General features: G+C 38.6%; 1 protein-coding gene, 1 long non-coding RNA gene and 3 other non-coding genes across 6 annotated transcripts; 3 read left to right on the plus strand and 2 right to left on the minus strand.

Moving 5' to 3' along the window:
- The first annotated feature begins 425 nt into the window (after positions 1-425).
- On the plus strand, positions 426-623 carry LOC113340942. Its single transcript, XR_003355694.1, has one exon. It is a non-coding gene; the product is annotated as a U2 spliceosomal RNA (small nuclear RNA).
- Positions 624-2,150: 1,527 nt separating this feature from the next.
- LOC113327927 lies at positions 2,151-3,957 on the minus strand. The gene is made up of 4 exons (XR_003349254.1): positions 3,804-3,957; positions 3,384-3,592; positions 2,955-3,221; positions 2,151-2,653 (listed from the first exon to the last, which is right to left on the minus strand). It is a non-coding gene; the product is annotated as an uncharacterized LOC113327927 (long non-coding RNA).
- On the plus strand, positions 3,945-4,100 carry LOC113341109. The gene has a single exon (XR_003355785.1). It is a non-coding gene; the product is annotated as a U4 spliceosomal RNA (small nuclear RNA).
- Positions 4,101-6,145: 2,045 nt separating this feature from the next.
- Positions 6,146-6,343, plus strand: LOC113340947. The gene has a single exon (XR_003355695.1). It is a non-coding gene; the product is annotated as a U2 spliceosomal RNA (small nuclear RNA).
- A 1,954-nt stretch (positions 6,344-8,297) lies between these two features.
- Positions 8,298-11,618, minus strand: LOC113283739. Of its 2 annotated transcripts, none has more exons than XM_026533082.1 (4): positions 11,483-11,618; positions 10,751-11,067; positions 10,289-10,459; positions 8,298-9,887 (listed from the first exon to the last, which is right to left on the minus strand). In XM_026533082.1, exons 2-4 carry the CDS (start codon positions 10,778-10,780, stop codon positions 9,651-9,653), a joined length of 438 nt encoding a protein of 145 aa, XP_026388867.1. In that variant the 5' UTR covers positions 10,781-11,067; positions 11,483-11,618; the 3' UTR covers positions 8,298-9,650. The 2 variants fall into 2 exon arrangements, with proteins under 2 accessions (XP_026388867.1, XP_026388877.1); XM_026533092.1 differs by lacking the exon at positions 11,483-11,618 and adding an exon at positions 11,150-11,350.
- Positions 11,619-22,217: the final 10,599 nt, after the last annotated feature.

Raw genomic sequence — 22,217 nt, forward strand, 5'->3', positions numbered from 1 at the left:
TGGGAAGACACACAAGGAAGTGAGCGCAGTAATCAGAAATGAGATCTAGCCAGTAATGACTACTAACGTTGACACAAGCAACTTAGCTAAAGCATCAGCGTTACATACTCAATTTTGACAACAAACTTCAAAACTAACTGAACTAAGAAGTCAATAGAAAAGTGGTTGATCCTACCATCAAGCCAATTCAATACTCAAACATCGGCACTTAGCGAATGTCATCACTTATGGTATGAAGCCAATTCTTCTTCTTCTTCTGTATAAACTTAACTCATCCCATAAACTTATTTCCGTTCAAATATGTCCCTAGAAAACTCAACTCAGCCAAGGCAGTGAACTTAAGTTTTAGTCCCGCATGGACTGGTCCACAGCACAGGTATGGAAACAAGACAGTATAAAAGCAGGAGCCTAAGCTGTGAAGAAGTATACCTTTCTCGGCCTTTTGGCTAAGATCAAGTGTAGTATCTGTTCTTATCAGTTTAATATCTGATATGTGAGCCATCGGCTCACACGATATTAAATTAATTTTTTTCACGGGGGAGTTCCCATCACAGCAGCTTGCTGCTGGGGTTCTCACGCGTCGCCCTTGTGTTGCACTGCTGCAATGGCCTGGCGCACCCCTACCAAGTACTAAATTCAATCTTTTGTCCGTTAAGTAAGCAAGAAGCCCAAAATCTGCTTCCGAGCAAGGAGCCGAGGTTTAGTGAATTAGCTGCAATTCCCAGCTTGATAAGAAATATCCACCAGACTCTTAATTTTGCCAAGTACTTAGCAGCACAAGAACACTCTGCAACTCATAAAGACATCCTCACCACTCTTCTGATACCAAAATTCACAACTCATAAGCACATCTTCTCCATTCTGTAAATTTGGAATTAACATAAAGACCAAGTTTACCGAAAAATAAAGACTTAAGTTTGAACAAAAGTAAATCCAATTTTATTCAGACCAATGGTACCCATTTATTGTACCTTGTCAAAACCAGCTTCAGCAAATTGATCAGTAAAACATGCCAAAAGAAGTAGCCAAAATGGAATGATCTCATAAAAGAACACCAACAAATGTGAAAAAAACTCCATGAGATATTTAAAAGCATAATTATTTGATTTCCCATACAAAAGAAGATACACAGAGACAGTTTAAACTATGAAACTCAAAAAAGGGGGAGGAAGAAAACCAAAAGCTATGAGCATGATTTGGAGATACAGGGTACAATCAGTAATCTTCTGACAAAACCAATACAAGTGATCAATCACTGAAAATTTGAATATTCACTTTTAATATGTAAATTTGAACATATTGTGTGTGTATATATAGTAGTTGTAACCTGCTGCTACTAGCACCGGCTTCTGTCCCCCCTGAAGGCAATAAACATAATCGCGTACCTGTACTATATACACTATTGAAGCTCATCTATAACCACCGTATTAATCATGCCATCTGCATAACTGTTGTTCATGCCACCATAACCTCTCATACTCAAGCCTTGTATTCCTCCCTCACCACCCATACCCATACCAATACCTGCGGTCGGGGTTAGGAGGAGCAGCAAGGCACTTGCACCTGCAAGACCCATTCCAGAGCAAGATCCCATAGCTTTACCCATGTTGATTGTACACGTTAATTACAGCCGTATGTGGAACAACTTTGTCTCTCTTCTCCCTGTGATTGATAGATTTCAACTCCGATATCCGCCAGAGGATTGGTTTTAGCTGCAGGGCACAAACAAATAAGCACAGAACCCAAAAAATGAAAAAAAACAAAGTAAACCTATTTCCAGATATCATCCTGAAGTAATTGAAACATTTGTAAGAGGGAATGGAACAAAGAAAAGCGAAGAAGCCAGTGACAGCTCAGACTTTCAGTTTGTGTCCTTGGTTTTTCAAATCAAACCAAACGATGCAGTTGAAGCACTTACATCCAGAGAAAAGTTCAAATTTACAAGCCCTCGGCTAAGTGTATCAGCCAAAACTGCCCAAATTTGTTGTCCTTCTGTTGAGGTTTGGCAGGTAGTCCTGCTGGAATGGAAAGAGTGACCTGTGAAGTTGCTGGTGCTGTAGATCCCGTCTGCTGGTGATAATTCCCCGCCACATTATTGTTTTGCGGGGGGATGATCTACTTGGAGGTTTAAAACCAGTCTGTGAGGCTACTGGTGCACCATACCCAGATCGTGCAGGGAAATTGTCCCTAGAAACACCTGGCTGGATATGTGGTCCACTTAGAGCATTAAACTTCAGAGTGAGGCAACTGGAGCTCTCCATACTGACTGGAGAAGGAAGTGTCCAGGAATATTGGGTTGTGAAGGGCTACCTAGAGCACCAACAGCTCCCTGTGGCACTCCCTTTGGAATAAATTGGAGTTCTAATTTCATGTCTTTATGCCTAACAATTAAGATGTTTCCCTGACTCTTGTTCACTTATTATTTGTCCCCACTAAAATGAGAAGTTGACACTATTTGAAGTTTCAAAACTATCAATTGGACCTGGCTCAGCACAATAGATGCTGATAATAGTGTTGCGAATGTGGACCCTGGAGCAGAATCAAAGGGAATTCCAGCTTCAGATGTTGTGTTCATAGAAGTTGAGGAAATCCAGAGCATCCGAGAGGGACCCAAGTAGATCCATTTCTCCATTACTTGCGGGAGGAGCGGTAGCTAACAAGAAGAAATAACAATGGTTTAGGTCCACCCTCTAGAAAGAGGAGTTCTTTAGCTTCAGGGAAGTCACAAATCCCACCAAATATAAATAATTTCAAGAATAAAAATATTCGATCAAACATAACACTGGTAAGTGGTAATAGACCCAAGCTACCTACCCCGACTTAACTGGTGATGGCACAGCTTAAATTAAGCAACAACAAAAAATCATGTTATGTGTACCGCAAGCATACACATGAAACCTAAGAACACCAGTATCGGAATTGATTCCTAACCAAAAGGCACTTGCATTTCATACCTGGAGCGAAACTGCGAGGGTCAAATTCATCAAAAGCACTAGGTTATTGGTTTACAGGAGCAACAGTTGCACCATATCCGCTGGTCCAAGGACTGTGAGGTTTTGGTTTCAGAGGAAGACAATGCTTTGGCAATAGCTTCCACCACAGGAGTATCTCCATCCCTTTTAGTCAGGAGAATCTCACCTCATATGCCATGATCCTATAATGTGGCGCCCATTCATCAACGATTCTCTTTATCAACAGTTCTGGGTCTACTGTTGACAACCCTGAAAAGAAAATCACTACTCATCAACCATAATTCAAAATCAATCACTCCTGTAAAGAACATCAAAACATGTGATAACCATGTAAAGAGAATCACTCCTCATCAATCTTCATTACACTAAAACATATTTCAAAACTCACCATACGGATATCGCAGAACTCACCAGCTTTCGTAGGCAAAGGAGTACCAGCATTCACTGACACAACTTCCTAACTCATGGCCAATCCAGCTTTAACCAAATCAGAATGCCCATCTCTATATCTAGTCATAACTTCTAGATTCTTCATCGAATTCTCCATAGCATTGTTATCAAACATCCTTGACCCATGTCCAGGTATACCCAATGCCTTAATAATCAACTTCCAAGGTGATCTATGAGCATAAAAACAGAATAAGACTAAGTATTGATAAATGGGTAATCATTCTACTCAATATTAACAGCATCGTCTTCAAATTCACCCAGTGAATCATAGTAACTTATGAAGTAAAGTTGGCATAAGAAAAGGGTTGTTGTTTTTCTGGGTGGTAAAATTAAGGTGCAAATTAACAAACAAAATGAAAGGAAGAAGTGATTAAGGCATACCAATTGTTTCAAACAGCTTAAAGACTTGCTAAGCTGTCTTTGGAAGTGAGAGTATTATAGTTTAGTCCCACATTGTCGATAACAAAGTTACAGATGTGAAAATGAAGCTATAAAATGCAGTTGATGCATTCCTCAAAACTCATCTTTGCGCTTGGGGCAATGATGCAGCTAATGAGGTAATAACTGAGGCGCGTCAATTGCTGGTTGAAAACTATTTCCAAACCCCTTCTTCTGTCTTAGGTCTCCTAGGGCCGTTGAGAATTTCTGGAAGGGCTCCCTCTAATCAAGGGTAAAGCCCTACAAAACTTGAAACTAAATTTTATCTCCCTTCCCATTATATGGAAAGGACTCGTCCTCTATTCCTTGCCAAGTCTGCAGCTGTTGCCCATATCAAACCCTTAACCATAATCAAATCAAGTAGTTTGACGTCTTCCACCCCTGTATGCAAATCAAACACTCGACAGTCTGCATCTTATGTTTAATTTATATCTAAAGTTCACATATTTCCAGATTTCCAGAGTTTGGCCTAATCTACAGTTGGATTGTAGAGCTGAGTCAGCTGACACATCAAAAGCAAAAGCTCCAAGGAAATAACAATGATCATAGAGCAGAATCAAATGCACACGAATTAAGCTTGATTATTAAGTTGAATAGTTCTGCATTGGTTTATTCACTACTAATTAAGTAAGATGTGATCCTTGTTCTTCCATCTCTCGCCTGCGAATTAGAAATAAAAGAGAAACGGCTCATACAACTTCTGCAAAAACTAGATCCAAAATGAGAGAATAGAGAAACACAACTCCAGCTGTGACTAAGGCTTTGACAATGGATGTATCATTGTCAAAGACAAGCAAGCAATTAACATGGCAAAGGCAAACAGTTAAGTTGCCGACTAACAAGGTACACAAAATCACTCAAGCAACTCACACTCAACTAGTACATGATGAAAGTCAGCTACCTAAAACTGCATTCACCCTGGTGACAAATTTGTTTCAATTACATAACTTTTAAAAAATCGACAACAAGATCTTGGTTTGATATATCTCATTCATCAACTGAAAGCATATGGAAGGAAGTGTGTATAATTCCAATGATGGCAGTATTTTCAAAGACATGAAGATTCAATGAGACCCAATTTTTAGAAAACCCCAAACTACTCAAAAACAAACTACGAGGATTAGAAAATGAATGGTATACTCATCAATAGAGATCCACCACCACCACCAAAGATATCTTTAAGCTCCTCCCTTCTGTCTCTATCTACCTTTCTACTGATGACAGAAGAAGAACCAAAATTTCATTTCATTGGAAAAAAAGTTAACAAAATAAAAATACTTATATCACAACTAGGCTAGATGCAGCCGCGATGCGCTTGCCATTCCATTCCAATTAATATTTCAATTAACATTTCTTCAAACATAAAATACCCATGTACACAAATGGTTGGTTTAACATTTTCTCTTGTTTCTTTTTCAGACAAATTCTCTTACTGTGGTGACCTTTATAGTAAGTTTAAGAAATTAAGAAACATTTTGCAGCACAGAAACCAAATGTCAAGTAGTAGTTTCCATAAGAACACCACCATTAAGGTAATTAATGTACCTAATGAGACATCTAACAATAACCAAAATTGATTATGAAGCAGAGTACTCAGCTAAACTTAAAAGAAACACCACAAATTCAATACTTTCTTGAACTGTTTGCTAAAGTTCAATGAGTACCACTACTCTTTCTTATTTGTTTATTGAGATATTCAACTGCTATTTTCTTCGATTTCACACAAACACAACACAAATTAAGGTAACAAATGAGACACCCAAATCAATTTCTTCATTGGGGTATTTTGTCAAATAGTTGCAGTTCATGTAACAGATGTTGTATTTTACATCGTTGAAGTTCAACATACATCCAAAGTTTTATCAAAGCTTTATTCATGAGAACCATTACATCTAAACCCATTCAAAATGTCATGAAAAACCATTCAAATTTTGGGACGGTTACCCTCAGTGAATGCTAAATTTTTAAGAATACTGTAAAGGAAAACAAATCAAAATGTAGCAGTACCTGTATTAGTTTTTGTCAAATGAGCATAAGTAAGGAAGCAGAAAACTGTATCTTGACTACTCAAGCTGTCTCAAGTTTTATGAGCTTACTACATAGAAGCTGTCTCAAGCTTTGTGCACACAGTATTCGTTGCCAACTCTTATTTTAGTATGTTCCAATGAAGCCAACATCGGCACCTAGCGGCAGCAAACTAAACATTTAGTCCCACATAGACTAGTCCAGAGAAGAGGAATGGAAACAAGACAGTATAAAAGCAGCAGCCTAAGCTGAGAAGAAGCATACCTTTCTCGGCCTTTTGGCTAAGATCAAGTGTAGTATCTGTTCTTATCAGTTTAATATCTGATATGTGAGCCATCGGCTCACACAATATTAAATTAATTTTTTTCATGGGGGAGTTCCCACCACAGCAGCTTGTTGCTGGGGTTCTCAAGCGTCGCCTTTGCTTTGCACTATTGCAATGGCCTGGCGCACCCCCACCAAATCTAAAAGCCAAAATTTTGCGTATGCTAAACCAACCTGGAAGCTGAGCTGCCAAAGGCATGTGGATTTTTAGCTACCCTCTAGAAGGCCTAGACTTGACCTTGATAGTGGCTTACTCAAAGTGACACACCTTATGACCTATTGTAGCTAGTTCCGCTCAAGTTGCCGTTTCTAAATTTTTTAGAGGGCCTAGTCTAAAGCTTTAGAGTAGCTAGGTTGTTTTCTCAAATTGATGGTGGAGTTCCCATCACAGTAGCTTGCTTCTGGGGTTCACATGCGTTGCATTACTGCAAAGGCCTGGCACGCCCCTACCAAATATAAAACCTACCTGGAAACTGAAGACATGTGATTGGATTTTTAGCTTTACCTAGTGGTTAACTTAAAAGACCGAGTCCATGGATGCTTCCCAAATGGCTTGCTATTGTTTTTTCTTCTGGGTCATCTGATATAACCCTCATGATCCAATGGCCCTAGAGCTTTTAAGGAGCTTCAGTAGACTGCAGATAATTGCTTCTCTTGATCCTTTAAACCACAACAGTGAGGTGATATCAATTTAAAACCTGCTTCTCGAAGAAAAAACCATATCCATCAAAATAAAATTTGTAGCCCATACGCCTAATTGACCAGTTCACGCACTAACAATTGGTCTTGTCTTCTCCTTGTTACAAAATTTACTAGAGTTAGACCACACTTTGCATATAAGCCAAAATGATAAAAATATTGCACCAGCAAAGTGAGACCACATTGCAGATAAATCAAAATGATTAAAAGGATGCACCACCAGTGGTCTAGTGGTAGACCACTGGTGCTGATTGGACAGATGAAAGCCATAAAAGTTCCTAGGTTAGTGACTTCCGTTGCACGCTGAGGGGTGCTCGTCTAAGATATATCCAGTAGGGAAGAGTCTACATCATTGTTTGTTCCTAAGGGGGGTACACGTTCCCGCATCCCCTGCCCAGTTCATTCAACTAAACTTGTCTCTTATTGGTTGAGCTGGTGGTGCAGCAGCTGCGATATACTATCCAACTGTTCCATTGACAGATTTATATTGAACCTTCAGGTCACCGGAGTGAATCTTGCATCGTGGCGTTCTCTTCATCAAACATTTCAGCTAACTTTTGCTTTTTGGCACCGAATTGAGTCAGGAAGATGTTACTTGCACAAAAACATCATTTCGTTAATATGCCGCTTTCTTAATCTATTCATCACCCTGAAGATAAGATTCTTTTTCCAAGCAGTATCTTGATACTGCATAATCATTCTACTCAAAAGCTCATAATCATTGACAGAAAGCTCACCAGCTTTCATATGCTTGAGGTGTTGGGCGTAATCCTTGTGATTGAAGTGTGTAGACTGGATCCTTCAAACAATATGAGGAAGGTAACCTGTCCTTTCCGTTCTCCTTGGAAACAAAATGAATGCAGTATGGAAGCTTTGAAATCCCACTATTCCTCCTTTGGTTAGTAAGCTCAGAAAGCTGGATTATTTAGTAACTTTAAATCTCAGTCGAAGTACCTAATTTTTCATTGTGATCTAGTAGAAACATGAAAGTTATATCCACATTCTTTCAATTCCTTTAAAACAGCAGGTTTGTTGGATTGCTTCTGAAGGGCGGCAACATCAGATTCTGCTGCAAATATCCGTTTATCCTTTCCTTCTTCAGATACTGATTTGATCTTTCTCAAATTCTCTTTCAGGTTGGAGATTTAACAATCTTCTTTCTTTTGAAGCTTTTCCTTCCTTCTCTTTGATTTTCAGTTGAAGCTTTTCCACTTCCTCTTTGCAAAACATATAGAGCTGAATGAATGAGTGTATTCCATAAACAGACTGGCAATCAGAGAAACTAAACAGACATAGAAGAAGCAATTAAATCTCTTTGCCAGTTATCAACTCTACATACTGGTTGAATGCAAAAAACTAAAGGGAGAAGTTCGGGGAAGGCAATGAATGCAAAAAATTAAAAAAGGCAAGCGCAACTTTTTTTTGCAACCCGACAATGACACTGGCGCACGGCATCCCCGCAAGGCTGGGGACTACAAGTGCAAACTACAGATCCTGTACGGTTGCACTCGATGATAGAAGTGCATGTCTACAACATATAAACCAAGAGAAATTAAAAATCTACATGATGTGGGACTAAACTATTATGGATAAGTGAAATTTTGGACTAAACTATTACGCTCATCTGTCTGTTTTAACTTTTGATTTTCTTCGCGAGCACACTACAAGGATAAGTGAAATTTTGGAATCCTAAAATGATTCTCAAATTAGGAACGAGATTCTTATGATTTCTCTCTTTCACTCATATGTTTGGAAGAAAGTGAAATGATCCACTGGATGAGGTTTCTGTTTGAGATTTGGTTTTGGAGTCATCTCATCAGAGTTATTGACAATAATTTTCAGTCAAGGGCATGGTGAACTCTTCAAAATTTTGGAGGTAAACTGCTCTCAACTTCCTTATGGAGAAATCTCTTCTAGAGGTAACATCAGCTGATATTGTAGCTATAGCTAGTAGCTAGCTTGTGGTGAATGATGTAATAAGAATGCACCACATATCTATTATACAGAGGATTGATTTTAGCTGCAGGGCACAAACACATAAGCGCAGAACCCAAACAATGAAACAAAGAAAAGCAAAGAAGCCAGTGACAGGCCAGACTTTCAGTTCGTGCCCTTGGTTTGGTAAATCTTGTTTTTCGATCACAAACCAAAATATGCAGTTGAAGTACTTACGTCCAGATATGTTCAATTTTACAAGCCCTCGGCCAAGTGTATCTGCCCAAACTGTTGATTTAGTCTCAAATTTGCTATCCTTTTGTTGAGGTTTGGCAGGTAGTGAAGTTGCTGGTACTGTAGGTCCTGTCTGCTAGTAATAATTCCCTATCGCATTATTGTTTTGTTGGGGGACTGATCTACTTGGACCATTAAAACCAGTCTGTGAGGATACTGGTGCACCATACGGATCGTGCAGGAAAATTGTTCCCAGAAACACCTGGCTGGATATGTGGTCCACTTGGAGCATTAAAACCTCCGAGTGAGGCAACTGGAGCTCTCCATACTGACTGCGGAGGGAAGTGTCCAGCAACATTTGGTTGTGAAGGGCCACCTAGAGCACCAAAAGATCCCTGTCGCCCTCCACATGGGTTTTGTGCAGTATTAAAGGATTCCTGTGACCTCACAGCTTCATATCCTGAATGTGCAGGGAAGTTGTTCTCAGGACCACTTGCCTGTGAAAGTGGTCCTGTTGGAGCAGGTAAAGCTAAAGGTGGGAGGATGTCTGCTAAATCATTATCATTTTGCAACTCAGCTTTTGTAAGAGTAAATTTGGAAACATTCAGAAGGACCAAAACTGAGGCTTTCAAACGTGTCTCCGAAGTCAAAGCCAGACAGGGTTAGTTGGATCTGTGGTGAGGCTGGTTGGAAGGTTTCAGAACTTTGGGCCACTGCATTGGTGGTGGAAGAAAAATCTTGCGGTGGTTGGTTATTTTCTGCGGAAGGTATAGCCTTGAAGGGAGTCTCACCGAATGGGTCTTCAATATGCTGTAAATGAAATATAACAAATCGATTTTCAAGTTTATCACATACGAGCAAGAGGAACATAAGTATAAGTACTTTTAAGCAGCCTGATATTCAGTGTTGGCGGGAATTTGATGCCAGGAAAAATCAGCCTTGGTCTGGGAAACCAGTAAGATTACGACCCAAGTTCCGTGTGGTGAATTCTTGAGTGTTTATTGCGGTAGCAACAACATATTTGTCCGTTGAAACATCACAGCTTATTTTTCATATTGGTAAACTAGAGCTCTTTGGAATAATTGGAGTTCTAATTTCATGTCTTTATGCCTCACAATTAAGATGTTTCCCTGACTCTTGTCCACTTATTATTTGTCCCCACTAAAACGAGAAGTTGACACTTTTTGATGTTTCAAAACTATCAATCATACCTGGCTCAGCACAATAGATGCTGATGATAGTGCTGTGAATGTAGACCCTGGAGCAGAATCAAAGGGAATTCTAGCTTCAGATGTTGTGGTCATAGAAGTTGAGGATAGCCAGAGCATCCGAGAAGGACCCAAGTAGATCCATTTCTCCGTTACTTGCGGGAGGAGCGGTAGCTAACAAGAAGAAATAACAATGGTTTAGCTCCAGCCTCTAGAAAGAGGAGTTCTTTAGCTTCAGGGAAGTCGCAGATCCCGCCAAATATAAATAATTTCAAGAATAAAAATATTTGATCAAACATAACACTGGTAAGTGGTAATAGACCCAAGCTACCTACCGGCTTAACTGGTAGCTTAAATTAAGCAACAAAAAAAACTCATGTTATGTGTACTGCATGCATACACATGAAACCTAAGAACATCAATATCTGAATTGATTCCTAACTAAATGGCACTTGCATTTCATACCTGGAGCGAAACTGCGAGGGTCAAATTCATCAAAAGCACTAGGTTGTTGGTTTACAGGAGCAACAGTTGCACCATATCCGCTGGTCCCAGGACTGTGAGATTGTGCATCCAGTGGAAGACGATGCTTTGGAAGTAGCTTCCACTATGAGAGTATCTCCATCCCTTTTAGTCAGGAGAATCTCACCTCATATGCTCCTATAGTGTGGCTCCCATTCATCAACGATTCTCTTTATCAACAGCTCTGGGTCTACCATATGTGGAATCCAAATATCAAAACCTGCTTCAGTTTCTGAAGGTTGCATATTCATTAGATAACCCTGTACAAAAAAATCACTCATCATAAACCAAAATTCAAAAGAATTCAAAATTTCATTACACTAAAACATACACCAAAAATACCAGCTTTCAAATACACAAGATCATCAATACAACTTCCTAATTCATGGCCAATCGAGCTTTAAAACAAATCAAACTTTCCCCTCTCATGTCTCATCAAATGCTCCATAGCACTGTTATCAAACATCCTGGACCCGTGTCCAGGCATACCCACTGCCTTGATAATCAATTTCCAAGGTGATCTATCGAATGGGTAATCATCCATTTCAGTATTAACCAAATTCACACACGGAGTAAAGTTGTGTTCAAGCATGATAAAAGGGTAGTTTTTCTGGGTGGTAAATTGAGGTGCAAATTAAGAAACAAAATGAGAGGAGGAAGTGATTAGGGGCATACCAATTTTTGCAAACAGATTAAGGATTCACGGTACATCTCTTCCGAAATGCATGCTTCACATTATTTCTGTTGATTCTTCGATTTGGTAATCTAGAAAATTAGGGTTTCTTCCCACAAATTTCTCATCTTGGCTTGGAGGAAAGAGAGAAAGACTGCATTTTGATAGGCGTTGGGGTTTTATTTTAGTCCTACTTAGACGGGCTTAGCAAGGGGCTATAGCCCGTCCCTAAATTTGTCCCCCAAAAAAATGTCCAAAGAAGACCGGACTAAATGTATCTAGTGTAATCCTTGAGTCACATTCCCGCTTGAAATCCGGGTGCACATTCCGGCTTTCCTAATTGGCCGATGATACTTCTAACACAACTTCTCTATCTTCTCTCGTGCTGTCGTTTTATTTTTATTTTATTTCATCTTAGAACAAAAAGACAGTCAATTAGATTAAAAATACCTCGTTTGCTTGACGCAATGCAGTGTTGTCATGGGTATTCTTTCTCCTGAAAGACTTTGCACCTTCAGTATGTCATTTTTCATGAGCATGCATATATATATAGGTTCTGTTTATGTCTTTATGTATAACACCTGTATGCGTTCACAAGCTCACTGAATATTAAGATTTTCTCTACAAGCTCCAATTGTGCAGAAGCCATTGTAGTAATGGAAGCAGTGGAATGGGCCGTACAGCATCAACATCTGAATTGATTCTGAACTGAAAGGCACTACACATGCATTTCGTACCTGGAGCGAAACTGCGAGGGTCAAATTCATCAAAAACATTGGTTTGCAGGAGCAACAGTTGTACCAGATCCGCTGGTCCCAGGAGTGTGAGTTGTGCTTCCAGTTGAAGACGATGCTTTCGCAGAAGTTTCCCCTACGGGAGTATCTCCATCCCTTTCAGTCAGGAGAATGTCAATAACCAGAAAACGATCACAAAGGAAAAAGCATCGTACATGTTGAAAGTAAGTGGTACCGTTCATCATGGATATGACTCGAGCATCACTTACTGCTTCTTCATAACTAGGGGGTGCACCAATATTTTGTTCAGAAAACTTCCATTAAAGTCCCCCTTTGAACGAATCAAAACAGTTTGTCTAGATAAACATCAAGCTTTTTACGGAACCTCAAAGGGTACAGTTGCTAAATTTTTTACCTTTCATTCTCAGAGTGGTTTTCAGCTCTAGCATCACTGCTTCTGCAATAAATAAGAAAACGCTCCAATTCCAAGATATGGATCCAAATTGAGGAAGCATGCAACTTCTGAAGCTCGGGGTATCAAGTTCACATGAAAGGCATTCCATATTGGACAGAATACACTCAAATCGAAAAATCAACATAACAAATAATGAATCTATGGTGTGGTTTGTGTGTCTTTGACCAAGTTAAGTTAGGTTGTTTGTGTTGCTAAAGCTGCCTAGTGAGCGATTGACATGCATGAATAATAGGCTAGATTCACCACCATTGACACTTAATTCATTCAAAAATTAAATAACATTAGCTAAATAATAAAGTAATTTGTTTTGTCTATTTCATCATTAACACTTACTAGATACAACAAGCTAGCAAGTTAGAAAAAAAACATTTAGATGGTTTTATCACCAACGTGACTCAATAGTCCATTTATCTCTTTGCTGCCACTCTTGTTTATCGACCCTATACAAGAAGAAACCCTGTCGATTAGCAGACCACGTGCAATTATGACGGCATCTATATATGTATTTGTTTCTTAGTCCGTTTGCATGGTATACGTCGAAATCGCCACTATACCAAATACGTTCCTTGTCATCGTACCAACGAAGATAACACCAAAAGTATGAATAACCTGTAATTGCACGAAATTCCCAATTCCACTCTTCACCTTCATGGAGCATACGATGACCCAGTATATCGACATACTTATCTAAGATCATACCATAGCCATCGGACATACAGACTACAGAGGGTATCTAAAATAATACCATCTCCAATATCATTTTTTACATGCACTGTCACATGATAATACGATGATGAACCCTTCGAAATCAGAGCTGAAAACAATAGCAGCAACAACAAACTTATGTTGCCATGGCTCCTCCTACCCATTTTTTCATTTGGATCGAGTATGTGAAGATCCTACTACGTACTATATATATATATATACACATGCATGGCTTTTTCGAATTAATTGCATATATCTTATTTTTTTGAAAATGTTGTCATTTCAATACATTTTAACGTTAACAAATTAATGAGGGAGTATTTTACCACACATTTATATATACGCACATGCAAGGCCTCATCGAATTATTTGCATATATATATATATATTAATTTTTTTCTAAATTAATTATATATATATACGTATATTCTAAATTAATTGTCATTCTATATATTTTAGTTAACAAATTGATGCTTCAGGAAAAAAAAATAGTTAACAAATTGATAAAGGGAATAAGTAGTTCAGGGTCAGAAACAAATATATTTTATAGATATCCACATATCTAGAAGCACAATTTGGAAAATAAAATATATTTTTTACATTTATTATTTTTAGATTCTCCTTAATTCTTCCGATTTGGCTCAAAATTTTGTTATTCTTAATCATATACTTTCTTTATTAAAAATTCATCCTAAATTAATGGGAAAACTTTATTTGATCTACAATGTATGATAATCCCAGCTCTTTTGTCTTCTCCTTTTCTTCGTATTCTTTCTGGAGATTTGTATACTATATATACAGACTACAGTCTAGAACCCCCGCCACCCAGTTTCCTCAATACCGTGGTGCTAGAGGATTATTGATGTGTAAATGTAGCTCTCTTTAATGCACATGGGAAAATCTTTGTGACTTCATTACCTAGCCTCCATTAATCTTTGCTAAAATCAACTAATGTGAGAGGGTTAAAGAGATGGATGATGAGGGGTTACCCTTTTTGATTTTCAGTAGAGCTTCCAAAAGAGGTGTTGATCTTTCTTCATCCAAAAAAAAGAAATAAAACAAACAACCCATGATTAATCATCTAAATATTAAAATGGGTTTTGAATAATTTACAAAATTAAGCTAAACTTGGGTGACATTTATGGATTCAAATGACAAAAACGGAAAAAAAACAAAGAACAAAGATGAAACATTTACAGGTGTATGAAGAAGTCTGTCAGTAACAACATATTTGAATACAGTGATTGAACAAACTGATCTCTTCGGGATTCCTGCTGATGTTTTTTTTTGGAGGGATAAATTATAATTTTAGAGGGGTTAGTACACGAGTGAGTTGGAGGGAGTTTAATGTATTTTAAATTTTGGGGATTTTGAGGGAGTGTAAGAGAGTATTGGGAGTTTGAGAGAGTTTGGTGTGTTGAGTGTTGGGAGTTTGAGAGACTCTCCCAAAATCTCTACTTTTTTGAGAGATTTGGAGTGAGCCAAAAATACACTATAAACTCCCTAGAACTCCCCAAAAAAAACAAACTCCCTATCATTCTAATTTTTACCACTAACAGGGAGTTTAAGTGTTTCTTTCAAACTCCCCCACGATTAACGGGGTTTTTTAGGGAGTTGGGGAGACTCTTCTAAACTCTCCCACGACTAACGGGGATTTTAAGAGACTCCCTCGAACTCCCTCACGACTAACGGAAAAAACACAACTACACCCAACTCCCCCAACTCCCTTGAAGACTAACACCCTCCTTGAAATGAAATTGTGAAATAATCGAAAAAAGAGACTATTTAGTTGGGCTAATTAAAGCCCATATAATTCATTACTCGAGGTTATTGTTAGTTGGTGCCTTGGTTTATACCAAGAACGATTTTTTTTTGGGACCATGGTTTTTTTTGGGACCATGGTTTTATTTTGGGTAAAGACATTAAAAGTAATTCTAGGTCACCCCATATCTAGTTATTTATTTAATACCTAATCTACTCTCTTAATTAATTTATGTTATGATTAGTGAAATGATTTAGTTAAAAACAATTAGTGGGATTAAATTAAAAGATGGGTTTATTATTAGTTGAGTAGAATTATTGTGAGAGTAGAGTTAGAGAAGATGAAGGAGAAAAACATGGAAAATAAAAAAAAAATTCCAATTCACCCCCTTTGAGTATTCAAGTGATGAAAACTCATCTGATTCTTCATCTCCATCCTCTCCTAGAATATTTGTTAATCTTCAAAATGATCCGGATTTGGCTTATTTCTTAGATGGTGATTGTATTCTTCCCCAAAATGAAACTCAAGATGAAATGATGGATTTTATCAACCACAACCGGAGGAAGAGTATTTGGGTGAACATGTATGCTTCAAACCTAGATAATGTATGTTGAATTGGTAAAAACTTCCCCAAAAATGTAAATTTTTGAACTGGATTTTGCACAATTCGGTTACATTATATGAAGAACATGTAACCGAACTGTTCTGAAGGTGTAATTCGGTTGCCTTGTGAGATGAATAAGTAAACGAACTCATTTGAAGATGTAGTTCGGTTACTTTATCCAAACACGCAGGTTACCGAACTCCACATTAATGGAAGTTCTGAGATGCAGTGTTATATTCGGTTGGTTCGCAACTAACCGAACTTTACGTAAAAATAAAGTTTAACTAAGTGTATACAGTTCGGTTGGTTCGCAAACGGCATGTACCAACTATCTAACCGAACTATGTTTAATAAGTTCGGTTGTTTCGCAAACTTGAACCTAACAGCATAACCAATCGAACTTAACAAACAAAAAAAATCTGAAGTTCCAGTGTCTAGTTCGGTTATCTACATAAAATACAAAGTAACCGAACTCTGTTCCTTTTATTAGTTCGGTTGTTGCGATAAAATTCACATGTTACCGAACTCAGTTCCTTTTAATTGTTCGGTTGCTTTGAAACTTGCTTAACCAACCGAACAATGAGTTCGGTTTCCCCGATAAAATTATTATGTGACCGAACTTATTTGTGATTGCATTGATGTTGTTAAATTTCTTGTAGATGGAATCACAACCTATACCAATGCATGATCAACCTTCTCTGATTGGCATGTTGTTCGAAGGTACATCTACTCACTATGCGAATGAGTTGGTATTTGACTTACCTATTGATGCGAAGAATTGGGCTAGAGAACATGCCAAGAGAGTCAATTGCATCTTGGTTTTGAATGGAAAAGAAAGCAACACTCGGTTTGAAATGGTTTGTGAGAGAAGTGGAGATCCCGATGTTAGTCACAAGAGGAAGGGTTATGAGTATAAAGGAAATACGACGAGGAAGAACACAACGTGCTCAAAGAAAATCAAATGTCCGTTCAAGCTAGTATTTAGCAAGAGCAAATTAACGATGAAATGGTTTCTAGCTATGGATAAGGTGGTAGGTCGTCATAACCACCCTCGTCCGGATGATCTTGAAGGGCATGCAATGGCCGCAAGGCTCACTCCTCGAGAAATGAAAAAAATAGCCGAGTATAGGAAATTGTGTATTCCACCTTCCACAATGCTTCGCTTATTAAAGCAAGATAACCCGGGTAATGTATCATCTTTGTACACCATTTACAATGCAATTGAGACCATTAAAAGGAATGAATGGAAGGATAGAAAACTAATGCAACAATTATTTTTTTTGGCTCAAGAGAAAGGCTACGCGGTTCAAAAGAAGATAGGTCCGGAAGAAGAAATAACTCATCTCTTCATTGCCCATACGAAGAGTGTTCAATTGTCTCAATCATTCCATGAAGTTCTTATAATGGATTGCACTTACAAGACAAACAAATACGAGATGCCATTGTTGAACATTGTTGGTCGTACATCGACGAAGTCACCGTTTACCGTTGCTTTTTGTTTTCTAAAGGACGAGCAAGAACCAAGTTACACTTGGGAGCTACAACAAGTGAAGGCGATCTACCGAGATGATGAGATCCCCGGGGTTATCGTGACGGACAATGACGTAGCATTGATGAACGCAATAGAGAAAATCTTCCCATTAGCACATAATATGCTTTGTACATTTCATATATGGTGCAATGTGATGAATAGGTGCAAGCCTCAACTTTTTCCACCTAAGAGGAAAGGATTGGAAGAGATTAGTAAGCTACCGGAAGATGAACAAGCGGATGCAAAAGAGGAATTCGATAAACAATACGCCATAAATCACGCTAAATGGGTTGCCTTCTCCGGGGAATGGGAGGCATTGACTTGGTCTCTCACCGAAGAAGAGTATTATCTAAATCTTTCCGAATTTAGAGAACATTGGTCTATCCCCGAATATCCGGAGGATATATTAACGTATGTCGTGGAGAAATGGTTGGAACCGCGCAAAGAGCGCTTCGTTTATGCTTTTACCAACAACTATAAACACTTTGGGAATCAAGCGACAAGTTTGGTAGAATCGGCTCACCATCGGTTGAAGAAAAATCTCTTTGGATGTGTCGATAATTTTGTGGTTGTGTTTAACGCAATGGAGAGTTACTTCAAACGTGATATTGAGAGAATTAAAGAGAAGTTCCAAAAAAGCCGCATCATGAAGTACACAAAGATTGTAGACAAAGATGGTAACATCAAGAAAATGGCGGACCTTCGGTTGTTTAAGGGACTCCACTATAATGTTTCACATGCTTGCATCAAGAGGTTAATGGTTGAGGTGAATTTGATTGACATATGGGGAACCAAGCCGGATGAGGTGTGTGTTTGCAACATGATGAAGTCTATGGGACTCCCTTGTCGCCACATGATAGCTAAGTAGGAATATGACATAATCCCTTTAAGCGATATTGATCCACACTGGCAACAATTAAGTTTTGTCCCTCCCCCAAAGGGCGATGTCGGTGAAGAGTTTGGTGACAATGAAATGGGAAGAGCGGTTATCGAAATGTACCGGAACATGAACAAACTCGAAAGGCAAATCTTTTGGGATGACATGCGGCCAATCGTTTTTCCGCATACTACGGAGAATGTGCAAGAACCGGATAAAGGCAAGGGCAAAGGTAGGCCAAAAACCAAAGAAACAAAAAAACAAGTTAGAGAATATGCAAAGGTGTCAAGTGAAATGACCCCTTTTACTAGAGATCCTTGTGGGCATGAACATACCGCGGCGAAGTACCAAGAAGATTCGAAGAAAAGGGGAAGGAATATTATTGAAAAGGGCGAGTCAAGTGAAAGAAATATGAAGAAAAAAGGACCGATGTCACACTCTCAACCCACTCCGTCGGAACCAAGTCAAGTGAAGCAAATGGAAATTGATGATACACCAACTCATGTTGATAAAAGGTACTTGGAAGAGATACCTCCTTACATTAGAGATTATGTCATATCCATCAATGATGTCCCTCCGGATGGTAATTGCGGTTTCCACGTTGTCAAGGAACAACTAGGGCCTTTCACTCAAGGTGCCAAACTATATGATGATAATGAAATCACTTATATTCGTCAAAGGATGAAGATGAAGCTAAATGAAAAACCGGAATTTTACAAGAGAATGTTGTCCGATGGGGATGATAGCCTCAACATGCAATTCCTTAGGTATCAAATCCGTCTCCACGAGGGCAATCCAATCACAAGGGATCATTGGATGGGCATGCCGATATGTGGGCACTTAATCGTCTACGCATTCAGTTGTGTGGTTCACTATTTCTCAAAAGGTGCTAGTTTCACTTACACTCCCAAAACAACCATATGTATCGAGAAACTTAGACGCAGGAGAGTGGTGATTGCGTTGGTTAACAACAACCATTTTGTAGGCCTCCGGTTAGAAGACAATTGTCCATTGCCACCGATATGCGCATACTCTTATTGGAATGGATTTAACCCCGACACGATGTTGGGTTGGTGCATTATGTATGAACATAACATGGAGATGTGGAAAGCTTTGGAGGAATCAAACAAAATTATACATGGACTTGCAGTTTCCCTTGGGGATGATTAGATGTACCTTTGGCTAGAATATATGTATGATTTTGAACATGGTAACGGATATAAAAATAGCCGTTTTTTGAGTCACATCAAGTACAATGTTGTCTCAAAGCTTGAGTTCGGTTACCTGGTAGAATTCTACAGGTAACCGAACAATGTCATTTTTTTGGAACATTAAAGTTCGGTTACAACGTATTTTTTGCAGGTCACCGAACTGCTCAGTTCGGTGAGTTGACGTTTTTTCCTAGTTAACCGAACCTGCATCTGGATATTTTGGCTTGTTTTCGTTTTTGTTCAACCCCTGAGTTCGGTTACACTGCACATTTGCGATAAAACCGAACGCTGAGTTCGGTTACACCGTATTTTTTTGTAGGTCACTGAACTGTTCAGTTCGGTGACATGCCGTTTTTTCTTTGTTAAACGAACCTGACTCTGGATGTTTTGGCATGTTTTCGTTTTTGTTCAACCCTTGAGTTCGGTTACACTGGACATTTGCGATATAACCGAACGCTGATTTCGGTTACACTGTAAATTTGCGATCAAACCGAACTACTTGTGTTGAATCCAAAATTTTAATTTAAGCATGACTGTAACAACAACAACATAAGACCAAATTATGAAATTCATTTAATAATCCATATAACTAAATGTTGGAAGCAAACATAAGAAAACAAACTACCAAATCCGCAAAACAAAAGTCTTCCAAACATAAGGAAACAAACTACCAAATCCGAAATAAAAAAGTCTTCCAAACATAAGAAAACAAACTATTAATTGTTGCAATCACTCATTTACCACGACTACTACGAGAAACTTTTCTACTCTTGCGTTTAGGAGCTTTAGGTCGTCCTTTGTCACTAGGAGTGTCATCTCCACTGCTTTGTTGTTGAACCATCCGACTTGAACCTTCCCCTTGTTGGCGACTCCTTTTCAACGGCATGGTCTGGTTTGGATCAACCTGGCTTGTATCGACAAGGTCGGGATTAAAAACATTAGTTATTTGGTTGTAGAGGTCTGTTTGTTCTCGAGTGTCCATCGGCTCTCCACTCCGGATTTTTTCCATCAATTTCTTCAACAATTTAGCACTTGCCTTCACCTTTTCTCATCAAAAACATAAGTCACTATTATTTTTCAATACTTTATAACATTTTAAAAAACAAAAATAAGATAAAATATCTTACCGCCGAATTCCAAAAGATCAAGGCCTCATCACCACACATATGGGTAGGCTTCATAATCTTCTGAGCCTCTTTCTCCATTGCCGTCGCTTTTGCTTTATCAGCACGGGCTTGTTGGACACTGTTTATTACACGAGGATGAGAAAAATGTTCATACCATTCCATATATCCATCGTCAGCGGCATTTGGCTCATCAAACGAATCTTGTAACTCTTCGACTGGAACAATATAATCCCCAAAGTTCTTCCAGTGGTCCACTGATGGAGCAAGATCGTATTTGGGGATGAAATTCTTCTCGCTGTTCTTAGTTCTGGCCTTCTTTACCTTGAAGTTTTCCACTTGTGGGACACTTTGGACACAACAAAGTTGTCTAAGTACTATTAGAGGATTATACATTGTACAACCCCCAGGATGAAACAACGGTCCATTATAACCCGTAACACGTGAGAAATCAATAACACCCCGTCTTCATCTGATGCAATGCTGTAAGGATGGAAAACCACATCTTCCACTGTTAACTTATCCAATGTCTCCTTCAACTCCAACACCTTTTTTTCCCTTTTTCTTTTCCTGTGAGTTCAAAAATTCATATTTACCAGATGTAGGCTTCCCATAAGGCCAAGGAGTGTGAGTATTAGACAATTGCAGTTTAGGGAAGTGGTCGTACACCCAAACCTATGAGAAGAGGCAAAAAATAATACATTCGCAATATGATTAGTAACAATACACATTCATTCACTTATATATTCAAACACGCAAACGATAATTTAACAGGGTACCTGAACAAGGGTGTATAAGCCTCCAAAATATAGACTTCTAAGCCTCGAAGCTTTTCTGAGTTCCACTTGAACGAATGAAAGAACCGCAATGCCCCAAGAGTAGTTGTTTACCTCATCTAAGGGGTCCAATAGTTGGAGGTAATGAGCATTTACCACGTGGCCTGAAGTTTCAGGGAAGAAGATGGTTCCAAGTTGATATAACAAATAAGCAGTCACATGGTGCTTAGTCTTCTCCTCTGTCATCACCAACTTTCCTTGAGCAACCAAATCTTTCTTCCCTGAAAACTCATCAAACAAGGTTTTGAGCTTGATATTTTTCAATTTCTTCTTGTACGTGCGGTCTTCCTCAAACTCATTATACTCATCACCTTCCTTAGACTCTTTGTTAGCTCGCCTAAACTCACATTGTGCCTTTTTATCGCTCCATCCTAGACACCTTTCGACTAGTTTTTCAAGAACTTCATAACATCGAGTGATCGTAGCCATCTCGAACACTTGTTCCTGTAATTTGTAGGGCTGTGATTCTAAAACAGTCATCCGGAGTTATTTCCATCTCAACAAAAGGTAGATGAATGGTATCCGTTTCTGGATAAGCCCTCTCGGCAAATGCAGTAACAGTGACAACATCAAATTTTTGGTGCGCATGTTGTATCCCGTTCCATAGTACACAATCAAATACCGCCAGGAGGACCTCATCACACTCATTTTCTATATTCCATACCTTGTTCTTTTGACGTTTCAAAACACGAACAACATTTTTATGATCCTAAAAAAAACATCATATCTTATATACTAATATATATAGAAAAGAACAATATATGTCAAAATATAATAAAATGACTGAGAAATCTAAATCTTGATGGTTAATATTGAACCATACCTTTGTTGCAAAGATCTTGGCAGCCCATGAGTTTTTGTAGCCCATCAATACCTCC

This window comes from Papaver somniferum, chromosome 1 (genome assembly GCF_003573695.1).
Source record: "Papaver somniferum cultivar HN1 chromosome 1, ASM357369v1, whole genome shotgun sequence".
NCBI lineage: Eukaryota > Viridiplantae > Streptophyta > Magnoliopsida > Ranunculales > Papaveraceae > Papaver > Papaver somniferum.